Source organism: Drosophila gunungcola, unplaced genomic scaffold (genome assembly GCF_025200985.1).
Source record: "Drosophila gunungcola strain Sukarami unplaced genomic scaffold, Dgunungcola_SK_2 000153F, whole genome shotgun sequence".
Classification (NCBI taxonomy): Eukaryota; Metazoa; Arthropoda; class Insecta; order Diptera; family Drosophilidae; genus Drosophila; species Drosophila gunungcola.
Window position 1 is genome coordinate 4489 of NW_026453314.1, and position 21842 is coordinate 26330.

Here is a 21842-nt window from a genome sequence, read left to right on the forward strand (position 1 = left end):
ACTTCAGACAAAGAACGAATGTAAACAATGAAGCAAGGCGCATTGTTGCTGTTGTTGCTTGGGGATTTTGGCAAGCAAAGAAACGTAAGCAAGATTTCTCTCTCTCTCTCTCTCTTTGTCAGCTCTCTTGATCGACATTAGAACGCGATCTTGAAACACAGTCACACACACATGGGCATGGACATGGCCAAGCTCTCCCACACGGACAGCGGAGTGACTCTCTCTGGATGGAACCGCACTGTGGGCCGAACTCCCGGCATTTCATTCAAATTTATTTATTTATTTCTTGCAGTTCCACTCTGACTTTCTGTCTACACAATAACTTGGCTTACATTTTAAAATTTAAATTTTGTTCTTCAGGTATTTAAATTCAAAATGGTTTTGTGAAACCTCGGATATGCACTCGCTGTACTCTTCCACGTTGAAAGAATAGGAACAGCTAGTATGTTCGTATTTACATGTAAGCCCGTTTTCTCGTCCTTATAGAAAGCTGAATAGTTGTTATAAAACACCATTTAAAAACCTTCGTCTAGATAAACATAAACATAAGAAAAAAAGGGTCTTAATGTCATATAATCAGCTTCGAATTCCGTATCCCGTATCCTGGTGTAAAATAATGTGTTTAACCTATATTAAGAACCTGTCCTGGACATACACTATGTGACGAGAAATATCAAAATCATATAAAATCAATTATTTTTCACATTGGGATATAAGATTCGCATGGAGGTCCAAACAATGATCTGGTCTCTAGTAAAGTCGCTAGCTAGTCACTCCGTGCTCCGTATGTCCCACTGTGCGACAACGGTAACGGCGACCGAGGCAGCGGCGGTGGCGGTGGCATCGACGCAGGCATCGGCGGCAGCAGCAGTCAGGCCAGCAGCGCACCAAAGCAGCGACGGGACGGCAAACGACAAACGGCGAACGGCGAACGCTAACAGCAGTCAGTATCGATTGAACAGCCGCGCGTAGCCCATCGAATCGAGGAAGAGACGCGACGACGAGAGCGAGCGAGACGGACGACAGGCGACGAGACAGAGCGACCAGGGAAAGGGAAGAGGAGAAGGAAACGGAGACATTGAGCGCCTGCCGCCCCCTCTTTTGTAATAAATAGCGCTGTGCGAGGCGACCACGCTACCAAACGGCAAGAGTCCGCTGAGAGCGACGCAACGCAGGCCACAAAGGCCCCGCCCCCGCCTCCCACCGACAAGACACCAGAACAACAACAACAACAAAACACTACCAACAACAAAGCACCGACACACACACATACACATCCATACACATCAGCACTCCCCCTTGAACGAAAGGGAGAACAGTGAAACAGCTGGATGAAAAAAATAACCAGGCTGACCAAAACAAAATTAAATTTTACCAACTGGCTAAAAGGAAATAATTTACAACAATATAAAACAAATATACATCTCACGCGTTTCTCCACTAAGTGCCTTACAACAAACAACACATAAACCAAAAATTCAAATCAAATTGAATAAAATAACAAATTAAATTAAAATTTCAAATGTGATACAAAGAAACACTGATAAAAAGGAAAAAAAATCCAACTTAAAAAAAAGGATAAGTCTATCTCTTTTTTTGTTTTTTTTTTTAAGTGTGTTGTCTAAAAATCAAAGAAATGGAAAAATATAATTAGACTTCATCAAAAACCAACCACACACAGACGGCAAGACAAAATTAAGAAAATCGAAAGAAAAAACCACAACGTAAAAAATATCCATAAATCTATATATACTACACCTCGTACATATATAGAGATACCTAAACAACAAAGCAAATCCAGGAAAAGCAGGCAGCAGAAGAAAGAGCAGAAGCAAAATAAGCGAGGAGAACAACAAAGACGGCAGAAATGGCAACCAAACAGCCCAGAAAAGTGGCCCCCGATGGCGGATGGGGATGGGTCGCTTGTTTTGGCGTTAGTTTGGTCAACGTAAGTCGCCCCCAAATAAAATACTAGGTTAACCCCTTTCGACACATTCCGGTATCCATTCGAGCCGTGCCTGCCAATCAGTTAGCCAATACCGATGGCTATGATTTCTGACCTCTGACCTCTACTACTCTACTCTTTTCTTTTTTATCCAGCTGCAATTGACTTTCTCCCGTTTCTCCGCCTCACTTCCCGCATTTGCACTTAGGATAGGTTAGTTCCGAAACCCCAACCGCATTTCATAGTTATATGGCTCGTGGTAAACACGTTTTCATATGAACGATAAGATTCAAATGAATTATGACGAAATTCAATATGCTTCTAGTCCTACCCGCATTTTTCCATGTTTACACACACCCAATTTATGGGCTACCTGAAATATTATTGGCTTACTTGTGGGGCGGCGCATTAAAGCCAATTTCATAAATAATAAATTCCCTAATGGACAAGGGCGCTTTGCCGGTGTTTATAAAAATCGAACGCCTTCAAATAGTAAACGCAAAATTCACATTAAATATTGCTGTAAATCAATTATAAAGATCTAAAACTAGTTTATACATAAACACTAAAGTATGGTTTGAAACTCTTTTCTGTTTTTGTTTAATCAAGTCAAAATGATTTAATTACTTATTATTAGCGAAAGCAGATTAATTTACACAGCTGAGTTAAAGGGAGATCCAGTTTCAATCATTAGAAAACAAAATGCTTTTGACAAGCTGATAACGAAACAGAAATCCTTCTATCTAAACATTTGCACTTTTAATAAAGTCTAAATTATGTAAAGCAAACCCCCACTTTTTACCTTCTAACTGATGTCCAGAGCAGACTGCATTTTAATGTGTATCCAAACCTCTATTTGTATCTGTATCTAAATCTGGGCTGCACCCTGCCAATGGCCATAAACTCTTTTTTATGAAGTCCGTCAGCAAACAGCTGCTTCCTAATTTTAAAAGAGCTGTTTGGAGATGCATATACGCAGAGGAGAAAAAAGGAGTATTCTGTGGGTTTCCAGATCGTATCTGTCTGGCGGTCACGCACCCGCCGCGTGATCTCGAAAATGCGTCTCAACACGGTTTTTTTTCTCCGTTTCTGTAGTTGGCTCTGGCTCCTTATATGCCTATAGCCACATTGTTTTTTGTTTTAGTTTTATTTCGTTCCTCTTTATATACTGTTGCAATCTGGCCCGAGGCATCAAGCAAAGTGAGTCAACGAGAAAATAGGTTTTGGTGGCAAATCCAAGAATCAATTGACACAATTGATTTAATATATATATTACAGTATTGTATATATATATATCGCCTAATTCTGAATAAATATTTTGAATTTTCTTGGCATAAAGTAACAGCCAACACTGTCATCATTATAAAAGTATTATGAGATCATCATTAATTGGGCGGATAAGAAGGATCTTGCATTTCATCTGCTTGCAAAGAAACAAAGAATAGTTATGTATATTGTTAGCACAGTGAAATTTGTTTGTTGGCCAAAGATCATACTGCAGGATAAACTTTGCGAAAACAATAGTATTTATGTAAATCAAAGCAAATATGTTGTTCTATGACGCATCGTTAGTGTGAAGCAATTCCAAAATCAGATTATAGCAATTATGTAATAGTCACAAAGTTGTCTTATTGTCATTTGAGCGATAACCAAGCGACTTGGTAAATGAGTCGAGACGATGTGCAATTATAAATGCTAATTTGTGTGTGGCCAAGCGAAGATCTCGAAAATTGACAGCAACAGTCCCATGCAATGATTATGCGTACTCAGAGTGGAGACAATGATATGAGCATTAGGGGTGCTTATATCATCTGGGTGCCGTCGACTCTTAAAAATAATGTAACAATCAATGGATCAGATGGGTGGATATGGTTAGGATGTGTGCACACATTGAGTGCCGATGGTTCGGTCATTGCAGCCAAATGCGTTGTGACACGATTATTCGAGGGTGGTTCAAATGGTTTTGATGGATAAGAACAGATAACATATAAAAACTACACGAAAAAAACATTCAAAAATAATAATCTTAATTACCCTTTGATTTAAGTGGACAACATTTGTAATTCTAAACTGCACATTATTTACATTCTCTAAAATAAAGTGAATGTAAATAATTTGCTGTCATTAAAATGGTATTCTTCATAAATATGATGTTGTATTATGTATAATTTAAATTTTATTTAGTTTTCGATTAAATTTGCAAGTATGTTCCTTATATATGTACAATTGGTAATACCTGTGCAAATCATTTACGCAAGTATGTATCTTGTCATGGCGAAATATATACAAATTTAAGGTTCTATGAAACCTTCCCATAATAATGATCAATTTAAACCCACTGAATATTAATCTGTCTACCCATGGTGGCTGTCGCCTCCAGCCAATTCTCACCCAACGAAAACAAAACACTAGAACGAAACCTCCAATAGAAATGTGCCATTTGAAAAACAAATCGAGTGTTTGGCTCGGAATTTGCCTTTTATATTTGGTCTTTTGTATATGTATGAAGAATGAAACTAAACGACACTTTCAGGATGCTTGTAAACAAAAAGTAGCGCGAGAAAGAAAACAAGGAATGCCCAAGTCTTAAATTGAATGATTAAAAAGTTAATATCTGCCCAACAGATAAAGGAGATCTTTAAAAGTTTAGTGACGTCAGGTCCAACTTCACACAACCTTTCAACGATTACGACTAGCAGGTGGGTCCATAACGAAAACAAGATATTTAATCATCTCCTAATCAGTCGATTAAAACTGTCCTGAATCATGGCCGTGCAAATATATCCCATGGAAACAAGATAGATAAGATATTTGTGACCCACTTGGTCACACGACCAACTTCCAGACTTCGACACCGAAATCTCGAGTAGTTCGTTTTAGTGCCCCGCCCCTTGCCGGAAAATTTAAAACACTCGTAAAACTTAATTGTTCTTCGGGACAATAGAATGAAAGGTGCTTAGCGAAAACAAAATCGATCATCATCATCATCATCATCATCGGGGTGCTGGAACATTGAGGTTAGATGGCGACTGACTGATATGCCAATCATTCGATTATGTGTTCGATTGCTTTTGGTTCTAGGTTAAGTTCGAACGACTAATCGCAATCGCAACTTTTGTTTGTTTTCGTTCCGTTATACTACCATTATCTTTGGCCAGGCAAGCACACGTTTAATCGCTTTTAAATCATTTACGAGGCAAATTAGCACTTGAACCTTATACAACACGAAAACCCAATAGAGCAATAGCAGTATGTGCACCATAAACAATACATTTTTGAAGCTGGTACAAACAACATGAGTCTTATTAAATAATTTAGCTTGTTGCCATGATGACTGGACCCCTGAAGAAGTTTTTTTTTTTTTCTCTTCCCACACAATCTAGCCGGAAACATGGTTGTAAAACAAAACGAAATATTTATTATTCACTGATTTACGAGAATTTAGAGTAATGGTGACTTAAATTTGCTAGTTCACTAGCTTTTTAATTTAATCGCTTAATAAGTGGAAATATCAGATGAAAAAGATCAGATCTAAATATTATTGTATTAATGAATTACATCTTGAAAGGCATTTCACAAAAATTAACCAAATAATATAACTAAGTTTTATTATTACACTTGTATTGCAATTCTTCTTCTCCATATTCACACATAGAATGTCTAGTCCGGGAGCATTGTTTAAATACCTTATCAGAAAGTAAAGAAAAAGAACCGCGTCGTCTGTCTGTCTGGAAGGCCTGAGGCAATGATAAAGAACGAGTTGCTATATAGCCGAATATCCGCGCAATCCAATTGAAAATACGATGAAAATTGTTTACGTAAGGCCCCAAAAACAAAGACCCGCGGTCGAACCCATTGGCAAAAGCACGTGACCGATAGCGAAAGGCGGCGGAGATGAGATAAAACTATGGAGATATGTATATGCATAAACTCAGGATATACACATAATTTGGAAATGAATTTGTTTGCCTCGAGGTTGCCGACACACTTCGGATGTATATACAATCGTATTTTGAGCTCGGCGGAATAATTGCTTAATTTATCCGGAACAAAGTGGAATATCCATTAGCGGATCGTTATTAGGCCACAGAACGATTTTATATAAAGCGTTTTTATCGCTGTGATTAATCATTGCCTTCGCTCTGTTTTAGCTGCAATCGAAATTGTTAATAAATATTGACTTTAGATAAAAGTTATGTGAGGAGAAGCTTAAGTGCTAGCTTAACATTTTCGATTAACTATCAATTGACTATGTGTGTGCATTTTATTCCATTTCATTTAAATGACAGATAAACGTTTGTTATCTGTTTTTTTTAACCGCCCAATATTTTCTTTGTTTTGCAAAATTCATTAATTTAAAAGGAAAACAATTGGATGGAAATTCTTTAATTCCGCGGGTCAATTGTTACTTTGTCACCCGTCAGTTTTTATTTAATTGTGATTGATTTGCAACCGTGTTTTTGTTCAAACATTGGCGGCTGCATATACAGTCTACACTTTTTTCTTGTTTTGACAATGGGGAACCGGTGGGCTTGGAGCTCTTTGGTTGACCGATGATGAAATTTGCTAAACAATTGAACAACACTAATCGGCGATTTCTTTGGCTAAATAACTGTGGACTTTGCTCCACTGACTTTGAACGCACGACGAATCTTTTGTCTGTTGTTGTTTTCATTCCCATCTGTTCTTTTCTATCCACCTATCTATTTGCGGTGTGTGTCGTCTGATTTGTTGTCTCTGTTTACCTATAAATTATATATGGTGTTTTCGCCTCTGTGTGTTCAGTGTCAGCGCAATAATGAATACCAAGTTAATGTTGTGGGTGCCACTTGTGCGGATGCTCTCTTTCGGTTTCCAACCAAGTACCAGACATTCGGGCATATTGTTTTCTTCGATAAGATATATACTGAAAACATATCCTTGGTCTGGATTAGAGATCTTATCATATCTTAGCAATGTGAAATATGTCTTTTATTATATGATTATTTAGTTGATTTAACATGATATCCTATCATATCTTAGCAATGTGGAACATGTCTTTTAATATGTGTTTATTTAATTGATTTAACAATAATAACAATAAAATCCCCCCGCATTTCTATAGTAAGAGAGAGCAACCACCATTTTAAGCAAATCGAATTTATTTTCACATAAACTCACATTGTTTTCTTTTATCATGGCCAAACAGTCTCCCCGTACATAAAAAATATTTAAAAATTTGAATTTTAAATTTAAAAATTTTAAATTGATAAGCTGAGTCACTAATTAAATGGATAGAAATTTATAAGCGGGGTATTTATTAGTCTGACTTGTTTTCCATATGGATTTTTTTTCTATTTGAAGACTGCCGTTTCACCCCTCGAGAGGCCAATTTGGAAAGAAAAAGAGCAAAACAAGTAATTAAATATACAAAGAGAAGGCGTCATTGATTCGCGCTGTCGCCATTTCGTTACCATTTCTGATTTCTGATTTCTGATTTCGATTCCGCTGTTTGTTTCGGTCTCCGTTATCATTATCAGGTGCGATTAACACATTGGTTCATGGGGCTCAAGATGTTAGCAAAGCGAAAATCCCCCCGAATCAGCAAGTGCCAGGCAATTAAGCTAAACATTTAGAACATTGGCTTAATTGATAATTAGAATACGCGGATTTCGTTCAGCGTTGAGAACTGGTCATGTAAGGCGGGCGTGAGAGATCCCCAATCCTCAAACCCGATTTGTACCCATCTTGGGCATTCTGTGGGGTGTATTATCACACTGTGTTTGACCGATCGAGCGACCGTTTAGCATTCGACCAACGCATGCTCGCTGAACGCAACCCAATACGTCATAAATGTATCCGGCATGCTTCACTCGAGTCGAACAATCTATATCTGGACATGCTGGTACATATATGTGTATATATGTTTGTATGTGAAGTGGCATTAGTGTCGTCGCACTTGGAAAGCCAATTAGAACATTTCCGAATAGTGTTCAGATAAGTTAACGTATTTCAAATCAGATGGATTTAAGGTGTTTCAGATGTTGTGACATTTACAAAGTAGGCTCTTTAGGCTCGTTAGCTTATGTAGAGGATGGAGGATGTAAGTTTATTAAAATAGGGATAATTGCCTAACTAAATATGGTTTGACTGACTGTTTGACAGTCCATTGAAATATAAAACATTGTTTCCATTGAAAAAAAAAAATTCTTTAAAAATATTCAAGGAAGTATATTAAACAAAGCCTAATATCTTGGAATTCTGTAAGTAAAACTAGTTTTAAATTTCATACATACATAAAAATAAATAAAATCCAGTGTATAGTTAATTTCAATGCTAAACCAAAAAATTAACAAAATTCTCACTTAATTCCCACAAACAAATTCCGAATAAATTCAAATGTTTTCTTGTTAATTGTGACGTTTTCTTCTATGCACAATTGGTAAATGTGTCTGTGTGGATTGGCCTCTGTTTTCGCAAATGAGAGCTAATTTCTTTGACAAATTCCGAGTACCAGGCGCGAGAAAAACAATAAATAGAATTAAAATAGAGCATAGTAAGCGGTTGAAATGAAATTTACTGGTGGTATATGTATGTATATACATATATCGTGCAAACAAGATGCGAACGCCTTTAACTAAGCAAACACACTTCAAAATGGGCATTCGCAAGTGAATGCTAAAACCAAACGATATATCGATTGATACCAGGCTATCTCACAATGTTAATTCAATTTTAACAACTGCTAAAAGCGATCAGCCAGAGATTCGATCTATTGTGCCATTGGCTATATAAGCCGAACTGTGAACCGCACGAGATCGCAGTATTAGATTTGGATTTGATAGGTTATCAATATGGGATATGGGTGCTAATTCCCAACCCACGCGCCAGACATTCTTTCCTCATAAACTAAGTGGTGATTTTCAGAGGATTTATTGCTCGAGTTGACAACAAATTCAACAGATCAGCCGATTTTGCAAAACAAAACCAAAATACAACAGGTGTTTAATCTAGAGATCTATAGATTCAATTGTCAATAGAGGAATATCTCTTCAATCATCACCCTGAGGATGTTTATTCTAATATGCTATTCGTTTATTTTAAGTAATGTTTGTGATTTATGACCTCTAAATACTTACATATACCTAGTTATACATCAGATTAGGTTTTTCGATTGGAGGCGTTAGTGCACTTGTCATCATAGGGTTTTGAACTAAGCATTTAATATTATTCGATTACTTTTAAAAATGTAGAGATTGGTGGTGTGTTTTTAAATATTGTACTTGTTTAACATTGACTAGCGAATCTAATTTCGGAAAATAGTCACTGAGTATTCGATAATTCTGTGAAATCAATACCCCAAAAACAAAACGTTTCTGCCGCAAGGCAGCAGCAACACAAACAGAGAAACTGCACGCAAATGCACAAGTACTCACAAAAGAAAACTTTCTTCTCTTCGCAATTTATTTTTGCATTGGCCCCAACGACGTCACGTGATCATTGTGATCGCAGAATATCTGGCGGCAGCAAAAACTAAAACTAAAACTGAAACGAACCGCATCAAAAAGGCCCCGAACAATCCGCAATCGAAGCAGCCTTAACAACGGGTCCCCAACGGATCAATGTCAATAGTAAAATGCACATGTGATGCCGTATTTTCCTGCCTCCCAAGCGTTGTGGCAAATCCGGTTTGGCCACAACAAAGGCCAGCACAGCTGATGCTGCCGATCACGTGACTGCTCACCAAGTTGCAAGTTGCACCGAATGGGAGCTCAAGCCCCTTCCCCCTCCAAGAAAAAAAAAAAAAAACAACAAACTCGTTTGCAGCTTACAACAGCTGCTCTCGTAACTGTATCTGAATCTCTAATTGTATCTGTATCTGTATCTGTATCTGATGCCAGCCTATCTGTATCTGGGAGTATCTCTGCACGAGAATATATAGTATGTGTTGGGTAAATCACATGACTTCGATCATGTGCAGGCCAGCCAAGCAACAGAAGCAGCAACACCATCATCAGAGCCATCAGATGACCCGATATTAAGCCTCCATCCGCTCCGTTTTGTACCCCATTAACAGTAGAGCCTCGAAATAAAGTTAAGATAAATGTGTCAGCAAAGAAACTGATCAATTAATGAGGGTTTAGAATTTATTGATGGTTATAGGTATAACACAACTAATACGTTTATTCCCACAGAACATAGAGCATTGGTTGAATATAGTTTCGATGGTTATAAGCAATCTAATCAGATCCAGTTGTCTGTACGTACACAATGCATCGAATTTGCACTTGCAAATTTCTAGAATATCTACAAATCAAATAGACTAATTAAAAAATATTTTTCACTCTACACTATGTCAATACTGAAGTTCTAAAAATACTATTCTACAGCTTTCAATAACGATAATCTTAGATATTATTTAAAGAACATTAGCGTTTTCGGTCCTGCTAATGAATATTTCTCCCAAATCAATTACAACACAAATTGGGCAATTGGAAAGAAAGAAACGATAAGAAATCCAAAAACACATAGAATAGTTACTCAATATCGAGTTTTAACTGTAGTGCAGTCCGGATCGGTTTGGCTTCGGTTCGGTTCAGTTCAATTCAATTTCGAGTTCAGCTTTGTGACGGCTTTTGTTTTATGGCAATGTCGAGTCAACTTTTTGTTATTGTTTCGGTTTCATTATTATTATTTTTTGTTGCTGTGTGCTTTTAATTGAAATGTTTGGCAGTGGCCGAATCCCCCTTCAGTTGAGTTCAGTTGAGTCGATTTGAGTTGTTCCGTTTGGTTCGGTAGTGAAATGTACTTCACAATTAATTGTTTCAATTGCCACGAGGGCCCAACAGGCAGCAGCAGCAATTTAATTTCAATTCAAACATATTAATTCACTGACGATCGTCCTCTGTGTCTCGATCTTTCATTTTTGTCCGCTTCTCTACGTTCAAGTAACGTAAATTATTGTTTTACCCAGAAGAACATTAGCCAATCAAAGCTCTCAAGTTCAAGGTACTCGTAAAGTTACACAAAAAAGTCAATTAAAACACACAGCAACACGTAAAATTGAAAATATGTAAATTCACTCTTAATTAAGTCAAGGCGGTAGCGATCTGAGGGGTAACTGAAACCGAATAAAATGCATTGAACTGAACGGGTTAACAAGTCACCTTACCACTTCATCCCCATACCCTTGAGCTGAACTTGAAAGTAAATCGGAATATTTTAATTCTCCACCTTTCAATGTCTCAGAGTCATGTCGATACCTATTACTGTTGACAACCTATCGTTGTAGGTTAAATTATATTTATTAGTCTATTTAATTTTGTTAATTCCCTTAACATAATGGTTTACTCGTATTGTACAAGAAGTTCGCTCTATGCAACTAATAATACACCTAAATTAACCATAACTCCATTAATTAATTTACAAATGTGAAACAAATTGTAAACATGCAACTATTGCATGATCCCAATGCAATTACGGAAATATTAAATTACAAGTACGTCATTTTCCTCACAACAAATTGAAAAATGCGTGTGGTAACGCCGAAATAAATTCATTAGGCACTTTTGATTACACAATTTTACAATTTCTCTCGGCGATTACCTGTAATTGAGCGATTGCTACTAACTTCTAAAGGCAATTACTGTTGTGGCCCAACCAAACCGACCCGGAAATTAACCTAGGGCTCAACTATTTACTTCTTATCAAGCTGAAGATTGGAGAATGGACAGGAATACCAGATAACATTTTGAATATGAAGTTCAAATAGTGAAGGAAAAACCGCAGGAATGATGAAATATCAAAGTGGGGGGCTAAAAAATGCCACGCAAAACTTAATGGGAAATCGATAGAATGAATGGACTTGATTTACGACGGCGGTCAAGAGCTTCCTCAAAAGGGGGATGAAGACGTGGAATGGACTCAAATGACGTCTGCTGGACAACAACGTCATCATCGTTGACATGGGGGTGACATATTATGATGGCATAATATGGGTTATATCTATATCCATCCCCCACAATCCACGACCTCACGAACTTTGGACTTCAAAATTGATAAAAGCGAATTCAAAACCAGTAGTAACACACACACGCGCTGCCAAGTGGCTTCCAAATGCCCCATTCAATATCTTTCCAGATAGACAGTGTATCTTTTCGTATCACGAGACCCAGGCGTGCTATATTTACACATTGTGAAATAGTTTAAGCTGAGCAAAAATACATCATTAATAAACAGAAGTTAATAACATTTAAGGATTGTTTCACATAATCAATGTTGAGTTTAAAATATAATCAAAAAATATATTAAAAACAATAATGGGTATATTTGTTCGTATATTGACGAAATCGTTAATATTGCGTTTTTGATTTTTGGCAATTTTCTAAAAATTAGTTTTTTAAAACATCACTTTAAACCTATGCTTTTCAAATTCATAAATTAAACTCCATAAGCAAATAAATCGAAGATTTTAAATTTTGCAATATGAGCTTGTCCAAACAATAAAGTTATGAATGAAACTTATGAAAATAACATCAACAAGTGAACAAAATTATAGCATTTTTAAACATTGAAATTGAGTAATAAATGAAATATTAAATACACTGCTTCCGATTTGGAAGAGTTATTTATGAGTACTTAGTCGTTTGACATACGACTTTAAAAACCATAAATCACATCTTAAGTTTTTGCTAATTTAGCCCCTTTAAAGAGTTATTTTCTGACCTAAAAAACAAATATTTCAACCCCATAAACCCTTCAAAGCCAATCGACTGAACTATGACAACGTGTTAGCCGCGTGAAGGGCGCTAGAGCGAATTGTTAAGTAATATTGTCTATAAAGGGAACCGCAACGATACGACAATATTTCTATATGTACGTATTTATATCTGTATACATGTATATATAGGTATATAATACATATATATAAAACGACTTTCGTTGCGAACACTCAAGTGTCACGTTAATTTCACGCAGTCAACGGCAAAGGGGCATCTACTTGTAAATTAGATTAGAAAATATTGCACGAAATGTTTAAAAATAAGTTAGCAGCTAATCGTGCAAATTTCGCATCTAAGCCCCCCTACTGACCACAATTAAATTATACCCAGCAGAGCATAAATCAATAAGCTGATTTGGGGCAATATCGAAACACAAATAAAACAAATCACCAGTCTGTTCCCGACTTGGTTGTTAACGGGTTTGCTGTTTGACTTTGGCTGTTTTTCGCTAAAATTGTCGAGCACAACAGCGAGTTTAAACCAAATAAAACAAAACATGTGTATAATTTATCTATATAGAATATGGCAATAGCTAATAAACAATCCCCAACAACAGGCAATAAGCTTCCAAAATATTTATTTACACATTACAATAAAAACCAAACCCTCCTCCTCCGTCGGCAGCGCTGAAAATGTGCAAATTTATAAAGAAAACAGGTCGGATTAGTTTTTGGTTTTCTTGAAAAATTGTTGAATCGAACAACAAGCGTTGATTGAGATTTCCTTGCTATAGCGGATGTATGTATATGTATTGTTTTTAATTTACAAATTTTATATTAGATAGATAATGGCTTTTTATAAACAATTATTAGACAGGTCTATAACATTCACTGTTTGAGCAGTTCTAAAAAATTTCGGAATTTCGTTAAAGCGTAAAAAAATAAATAACTTAATTGATTTGCTTTGCAGCGACAAAAGTCATTGTTTGGCGATACAATAGCTATTCGAATTCTTTAAAATACCTTTTAGTTCTGAAAACCTTTTTCTTTACCAAAAGCAAGTCCAACTTTTCTACTTTTCAGCATGCCCGACTTGATCAGTCAATTGTTATTGACAGATTTTAAAATCAAAGTGTGGGAACTTAAAAATATTTATTGAACCCCAATAGTGCCAATCCAGAGTAATATCGACTTCGCCCCCGCAATCAATATCGCAAATGATTGAACTATTTTAGCCATATTTGGGCACACCTAGTGAGCGCGTGTTGTTTCCTTCAAATGTTTTTTCTCCTTCAATTATGAGTTCTGATAGTTCAATTATCAAGCAATTAAGGCTTTGACTGAAACGCCCCATAAAAGCACATAATAAAGCCGTGGCTCGGACGGGCGCCGTAATTCAGAAATTCGAAAATCAATAAGCACCAAAGCGCAATCAATAATAATCGCAGCCCAACCGCAAACAAATAAAACACTTTAGGAAGTCCATCAATCCAGAAGGTTTAAATCGTTCAATGCTGAAAGTAGATTTTAAGTAGCCACGTAAGACGTCCCTTCAGGAAATCGCAATTAGTTAAAACTCAAATCTTTATGGCATGAGTTATCAAATAGTAAGATTACTTTAAAAGTTTCACAAAATCTCAAAATAATTACAATCATTTTCCATCAAACTTTATATAGTTATTTTAGATGTTACGTAACTATCATTGCCTTAAGTGTTGCCCGATAGTTTTATTTATTATAATGTAAGCAATTACATCAAAGCGATTGAAATCCAAAAACTTCAGCTATAAGAAGAAAACAGATAAGGCGAATATGTATATCACTCAGAAAGATAGCAAAATAGAAATGTATTATAAACAAAAATTTCTAATTTTCCTTTAACCCATATTTCACACCACACCATTAATTCGCTTAGTTGGCCTCTAAAATGAGTACGAACAAACTGAATTTTAATGCCAGCCCACCAACTATATAATCTAATAGCAAATTCATGCCCGTCCACTTTATAGGCCAAGCCATTTAACGAATACAAATTGGAGGTGCTCGAATTTCGAGTCTTGACAGGCACCCTCAATAGATATGAATCCACAAGGTCCGAAAGAAGGAATCGTACAGAGAAAGAAATGTGAAAAATCCATCAATCAAATCGATCATGAATGGAAGAGAACGAAAGCTGTTCAGTCAGTCAGTCAGTCAGTCAGTCAGTCAGTCAGTCACTTTGTCCCTTGTCCGTCAGATTGCGAGTCCCTGGCGTTGTGATTGTGATAAGGGCAAAGCCCATTGAGATGGTGGCCAACGCAATTATTGCACAACCGATAAGATGAAGCAGGGGCCTGAGGAGGACCATCTGAAGAGCATCGATAGGGGCGTAGTGCTGACATCGGGTTTGCCCACTTGCCCGCACCAAATAGTTCTCATACACCCTTCAAGTGTGGGTGTTACAATTCTAGCCAGACCCTATAGTATGTATATGATATATTCTCTAAGCAGCTTCAACTGTCGAGTGGATCTTTCCATCTGTTTCTACTAAAGATTCATTTAGCAGCTGCCACAGAAACAATCGGAAATTGTTGTGTTTGTTGTTTTTAAGCATACATTTACTTACTCCGAGATATAGTCGTGCTTTACGATTCTAGAAACACCGGCTTAATTAAATACAATTCAGACGACTATTATATATAGCTGTTATAGGAAAGATCAGAAAGCAAATATGAAAATAAAAGAAAAATCAACATAACTTTTTTGTTAAAAAAATACAATTTTTAATTAATTAAATTCGTACAGCTATTGGTAAATGAATAGAAAACTAGGGAATTCAACACAATTTTGATGTTTTGTAACATTTACGCTAGTTATAAAAAAAAAATTTCAATTTAAAAAAATGAACGACTATAACATATAGCTACTATTATAAAATGTATCGAAAAATGTTTCGGAGAATCAACTTAACTTGATTGAAACATAATATATACGCATAGAAATCGATGACATTTGCGTTAAATCTGTATGGGTATATAAACTTCGGTTAGCCGAAGATAGCTCGATTTTGTGTTTGGTTTTTTGGTTTTCCGCTGAAAACCGATAAGCTTTTTTTCTGAGATATTGTTATCCGTACGATGACGTTATGTTTTGTGTCAATTACTCTGGCCACTTTCCCCTTTCCCTTTCCCTTTCCCATTCCCCATTTCCCCTTTTCCCTTTGGCAATCCCTAAAAAATGCCGTCCCCCAATGTTGGTTCGTTGATAATGGAATGGTTATGGCCCGGCGCCCCCTCCCCCTCTACGTAATTCTTTGCGAGTTCTGCCCTCGGAGACGATAAATCACGCGGCCTCTGAACGGCAGATTAGCTCGCACAAATTGGCCCACATAAAAATACAAATAGAATAAAAGTAATAAAATGTTCGCATAGTAAGTGTATAATTTATGGAGTGCTGAACGATCAGTAATCGAAGTTCGATTGAGCTGTGGCCGATCGCAGGGTAGAAGAATAATAACTAATTCTGTCGATAATTTGATTTATGAGCTGCCGCGAATTCTTTAAAAGACAATGGTCCAACATTTTAAGAAATACCTATTTAGTAACACAGAAATACAATTAATTCGAATAGAAGCCCCTTCCTTTTGCTATCTTAGAATGGCGTCTATGCATCCTAATATTCGTATACCCCAGTCAATAAAACCAATTATCAGAACAAAATCTGAAGTTTCAAGGCAGTTATTTAGGAAAACAGCAAAACAGTTTATCCAGTGGATAGCAAACCTTTATTTGATATTGAACTTATTTCCATAAATTAATTTAAATTAAAAATCTTTACAAAGTATCAAAAAAAAAAAACAAGAAAGAAAACAAGTCTATAAACCCAATGTTCAATATACATATGTTGGTTGGTTGTTGTTATGAAAAGAAAAACCAATCTGGGGAGAGTTTAGGTCAAGCGTGATTTTAGACCATTAGACTGATTTCCAGTATTGCTTACAGCCGTAACCCAAATCAGGACTCATGCAAAAATCTCTTATACTTATCTTATAGCTGGCCACCCGCTCCATCGAACCATCGTTTGGCCTGCTCTTCGGGGACACCCTCAAGGATCTCAATGTGGGCACCACGGGGGCAGCGGTGATCATCAGTGCGCTGGACGTGTGCATGAACTTCTCCGGACTGTTTGTGGGGCCGCTGCTGAAGGAGTTCTCCTACCGCAAGGTGGCCATCGCCGGATCGCTGCTGTGCGGCCTGGGACTGGCGCTCACATCGCCGGCGACGAGCATGGCCCACATCCTGAGCACCTACTCCGTGATCAACGGCATCGGCGTGGGCCTGTCCACGTCGGCGGCGTTCGTGGCCCTCAATCACTACTTCAAGCACAAGCGCGGCCAGGCGGTGGGGCTGTCGATGGCCGGGACGGCCATGGGCATGCTGATCATGCCGCAGCTGGTGCGGATCCTGCTGGAGGCCTACGACTTCCGGGGGGCGGTGCTGCTGCTGGCGGGCGTGGCCCTCAATGCCACGGTCGGATCAATGCTGCTGCAGCCGGTGAAGTGGCACATGAAGGAGGAGTTCGACGACGAGGAGCTGATGTGCATCTCGGCCCTGCCCACCCCGCAGCCCCAGCTGACGGTAGGCGGCGGCGGCGGCGGCGGCGGAGCAGGTGGCGCAGCGGCGGCATCAGCTGGAGCTGCAGCTGCAGCTGGAGCGGCGCCCGAATTCAAGGTGATCAAGGAGGATGGCAACGAGGAGGACGCCCTGCCCGAGATGAACACGCTGCTGTTCCACAAGCACCATCCGCATCAGCACTCGATGCGCAAGAACTACTCGGAGATGGCCATGAACACGATGAATGGCAACCGGCTGGGCTTGCCCAAGAGGCCCACCTTTCCGCGCATCATGTCGCTGGCCGGGGTGCAGTCGGCCGCCCATGGCGCTGGCGGGGATTCGGGCGGCTATACGTCGCAGGCGGAGGTCAATGCCACGCAGCTGCGCTGCCGCAAGGCCTCGGTCACCTCGAACCTCTCCTACATGGACTTCACCGGCTCCATTCTCCAGGTGCACCTCAACACCGGCGACGATGAGTTCGAGCAGAACGATCGCGAACTGCGACGTGTTGGCACCGCCACGGGCAGCATTGTCCTCGGCGGTCACCGCGACAGCTTCATCAAGATGAAGCCCACCGAGCTGGACAAGCAGGCCGAGGCGGCGGCCGCCCTCGACGAGGAGGCCAAGAAGAAGGCCAAGAAGCCGGGCTTTTGGCGCCGTTTCGCCGACCTGCTGGACATCGATATGCTCAAGGACAAGATGTTCCTCAACCTGCTCTTCGGTCTCTCCATCTTCTACGTGGCCGAGATGAACTTCAAGATGGTCACGCCGTTCTTCTTTGCCAACCTGGGCTACCAGAAGGCCGATGTCGCCTTCTGCCTCTCGGTCACCGCCATTACGGACATCGCCGCCAGGATTGTGCTGCCACCGATATTCGATCGCACCACGATCAAGAAGCGCACCATTTTCCTCGTCTCCATCATCTTTGTGGCCCTGACCCGTTCAAGTGAGTGGCTGCAGTCGATCGTCGTTCATTTCATTTGCATTAAGAGTTCAATTTTAAAATAATTTCAAATTCCAACATATTTGAACATTAGATTTCAATTTTAAAAATAACTTCAAATTCCAACATACGCCTAGGACAAAGAGAAGTAAACTATCTTAAATCTTTAGAAGCAGCGATATATTAATTCTTATATTATATCTTGCATTTTTAGAAACACTGCCATATATTAGAGACTAACTCTGTTGACATTTTTAATTAATATACTTTTTTTTAAATTTTATTTTTTACTTAATTTACGGAGTTATTTTCTTTCAACGAATATATTATAAGTGGAGCATTATCCACGATACTGTTTATTTATATGTTTAATAACTAACAATCACATAGCTAGTGAGTAGCTGTAGTCGATCAATCATTTCATTTTTTAATAGATTTCAAATATAAAATGATTTTATATTCCAATATACGCCTAGGTCGAAGAGAAGTAAAATATCCTTAATTTTTTGAAACACAACTATATTTAACAGACTTACACTTTCAATAGTTATCCTTTTTTCATCATCATATTTTACGGGTTTTTTTCTTTGAAGGAATATACTATGAGTGGAGCATTCTCCACAAAACTTTTTCCTTATTTTTATAATAATTAACAATCACATAACAAGTGAGTAGATGAAGTCAATCAATAATTGGCCCGTTTTTAATTGGTTTTCAATCCTTTAATAATTCCTAATGTCCATATAAACTCAAAAGTTTAAAAAAAAAAAAACAGCGTTATATTTAAGATTTACTATAAAACTACTTTTAATAGTTTTTATATTGTTCATTGAAACATTAAGTCGAGTCTTTCACACATAACTTTTTCCTTATATTATATATTAAATAACTTTTTTACAACATTTGATCGTTCCAAATATAGCGTTGTCCGATTTTAATATAATTAAAACCGTTGTTCTGAAGTAATAAATCGTTACTATATCTATATAATCTATACTATAGATTTTAGGAATTTTACGGTTATTTTTAGTAACTAACAATCACATCTCGGCTTTTTAGTTATGGCTGAGCAGACGGACTGGACGCAGTTGATGGTGTGGCTCTCGATCTGCGGCTTCTTCCGAGGATCCGCCCTGAGTAACTTTACGCTAACCGTATCCGAATACTGCTCACTGGAAAAACTGCCCTCGGCATTCGGCTGGCATCTGGTGGGCAAGGCCCTGTTCGTCATCACTTTTGGACCTCTAATTGGTAAGGACCATCTAGATATATATACAGACTCCCAATTATTTACTCAACATGGATATTTGTCAATTGTAGGTCTCATTCGGGATGTAACAGATAGCTACCCCATTTGCATACACACCCAGAGCGTTTGCATCATGATTTGCGCCTGTGCCTGGGGCATTGAGTACCTGGTGGAGTACATCCACTCGAGACGTCGCACCGCCGATGCCGCCCAGTTGCCAACCCAGGACGGAGGTGCCACCACGATGACGCAGACGACGACGACGGGACAGCACGATGTGAAGCTGTAGATCTGAAGAGGTTCGGCGACAGCATGAGATGGACATGGGATGGACTAGAGAGATCTACTTTAAGGAAGACAGTCTCGCCGCGGGACGGAGGATTGATTTCCTCCAGCGAGTACCCCACTTTAAATATACTTAAGAGGGTCCCTGCACAATGCAAGGGTATAATTTTAGATGGGGAAACCCATTGGTTCCCACTTCGTTTAACACTCGAGCGTAGTGTGCGGCCCTAATCCCCCAAAATGTATTAAAACTCAACTTAGTTAAGTCATTTTTTTCGTTTGCGCTCTTTTTTTTTCAATATGTTTAGTGAGTCTTAAGATCTTGGAGAGACATAATCATACACACTCCACATACCACACATATAACTATATATATATATATACATAAGCAGGATTTGTCAGTTTTAGTTATATGGAACACATTTCTCAACTGTAACCAACCCAAGGGGATAAACAAACAACTAGAGCCCCACAAAAACCACAACAAAGTGCGTTTACATTTTAATGTTAAAGGAGAAAAGGGAAAATCCAAAATTCATTCATTTAAGTTACCAATTTCCGGCGTTCTCTTCATTTTATGATTTGCCTTGATTTGTTCTCTCTTTTTGTTTATTAGTGAACTTGTATGTGATAGTTCAAAGATAGTTTTTAATTTAGATGTTAATCTTTACATATAGAAATACTGATATCTGCATCTGCATCTGCATCTGCAATATAACGATGCGACAAGAATGTATGAAGGGAATGTTGAAAATTGATCGGCTTTAAAATGTACCTTGAGAGCGATGTTGAGCAACGACAAAACAACTAAACTATACAAACATAAATAAAAAACACTATATATCATTTATCTTATGTGTAATTTAGAGAGAACGTTCGTATAAAGCTAAGTGCGTTAATTGAACTGAAGAAACAAGAGCGATCGAATTAGATAAGATGGACAAATGAAGTGAAAAGCGCGCCAGAAGTAACTTTTTTAAAGCGCTGGTTCTGATCCTAGCCAAACAAATGCCACAATATATATTTATACACAATTGAAGGTTCCTTGCAGCGGCGTTTTAACTGATCAAAATCGATAAAAAAGCCTTTTAAGTGTCCGAAAATCAGCATATTGTTAGTTTTTTTAGGTAATTTAACCAAAATGCAACTAAGCCCAACCGATAAGCAATAAAACGCAAACAAAGCACGCAAATTGTGGTGCAATTGACCAAGTAAACTCAATGTAGCAAACTTTTGGGCTCGCTGAGAATTGAGCTACACTGGAAAAGATGACGACATTCGGATATATACCATATACACAAACTATTACGATAAGCATATTTGTGTACTTACATTTATTGTGGAGTATATACTTTTTGTCGGATTAGTAAATAGTAAACAGCGATTTTGATACATGCGTATGAAGCAAAGTTTTGGAAATGTATTGCGCGATATTGTAGCCCTATAAATTAATATATATTGTATCAGTATATAAATTTGTGTATATTAAATTGAAAATAAAGTGATGAAAAACAGAGCAAAAACGAGCATTTCTTTGTTAGAGAGAGAGAGAGATGTCCTGGAAATGATATTGAGATAGAAGAGATAAGAAAATGGGACAGATTTTATCTAAGAAGTAAAAAAAATTTATGAACGCAAACGCAATGTTTGAATTTTTATAAATGCTGCAACCCAAAAAAAAAAAAAAAAACTAAAAACCAAGTAATTATGGACATTTTATTTTGCTAATAAATTTAATTAAATTAAATTAATGTGCACTTATTAATGGCACACGTAACAATATTTGCAAGGTTACGAGTAATTATTAATATTATTATTATTAATTTAATGCCCATGATTATTTTAAAATTTTATTTAGTCAAAACATTTTTGATTTTTATATTTTTTTCCTAGGTGTAAGAAGAATTAAGAAAAAAATTGGATATTTAAAAAAAATGTTATGATGATGTTAAATTAAAATGTATAAAATCATTTACTTAATTTCACCAACATTTATTTTGTCATTTATTTATTTTGTTACCTACATCAAATGGTGATCAATTATCAATATTCGTAAGAAAAAAAATTTGTTATCTTTAATATCCGAGTGATACGAAGAAACAAGGCTCCCTGGTAAATTCTTTTCACAT

At 37.6% G+C, this 21842-nt stretch overlaps 1 protein-coding gene across 1 annotated transcript; it reads left to right on the plus strand.

Moving 5' to 3' along the window:
• Positions 1 to 899: 899 nt before the first annotated feature.
• Positions 900 to 21236, plus strand: LOC128265756 (uncharacterized). The gene is made up of 4 exons (XM_053001964.1): positions 900 to 1948; positions 16676 to 18182; positions 19239 to 19430; positions 19500 to 21236. The coding sequence occupies exons 1-4, from the start codon at positions 1868 to 1870 to the stop codon at positions 19715 to 19717; spliced, it is 1998 nt and encodes a 665-aa protein (XP_052857924.1). The 5' UTR covers positions 900 to 1867; the 3' UTR covers positions 19718 to 21236.
• Positions 21237 to 21842: the final 606 nt, after the last annotated feature.

Coding starts and splice junctions, on each gene's coding strand:
- LOC128265756 (XM_053001964.1), top strand. CDS start 1,868: ATGGCAACCAAACAGCCCAGAAAAGTGGCCCCCGATGGCGGATGGGGA. Junction 18,183..19,238: donor TGTGGCCCTGACCCGTTCAA/GTGAGTGGCTGC, acceptor TCGGCTTTTTAG/TTATGGCTGAGCAGACGGAC. Junction 19,431..19,499: donor CACTTTTGGACCTCTAATTG/GTAAGGACCATC, acceptor TGTCAATTGTAG/GTCTCATTCGGGATGTAACA.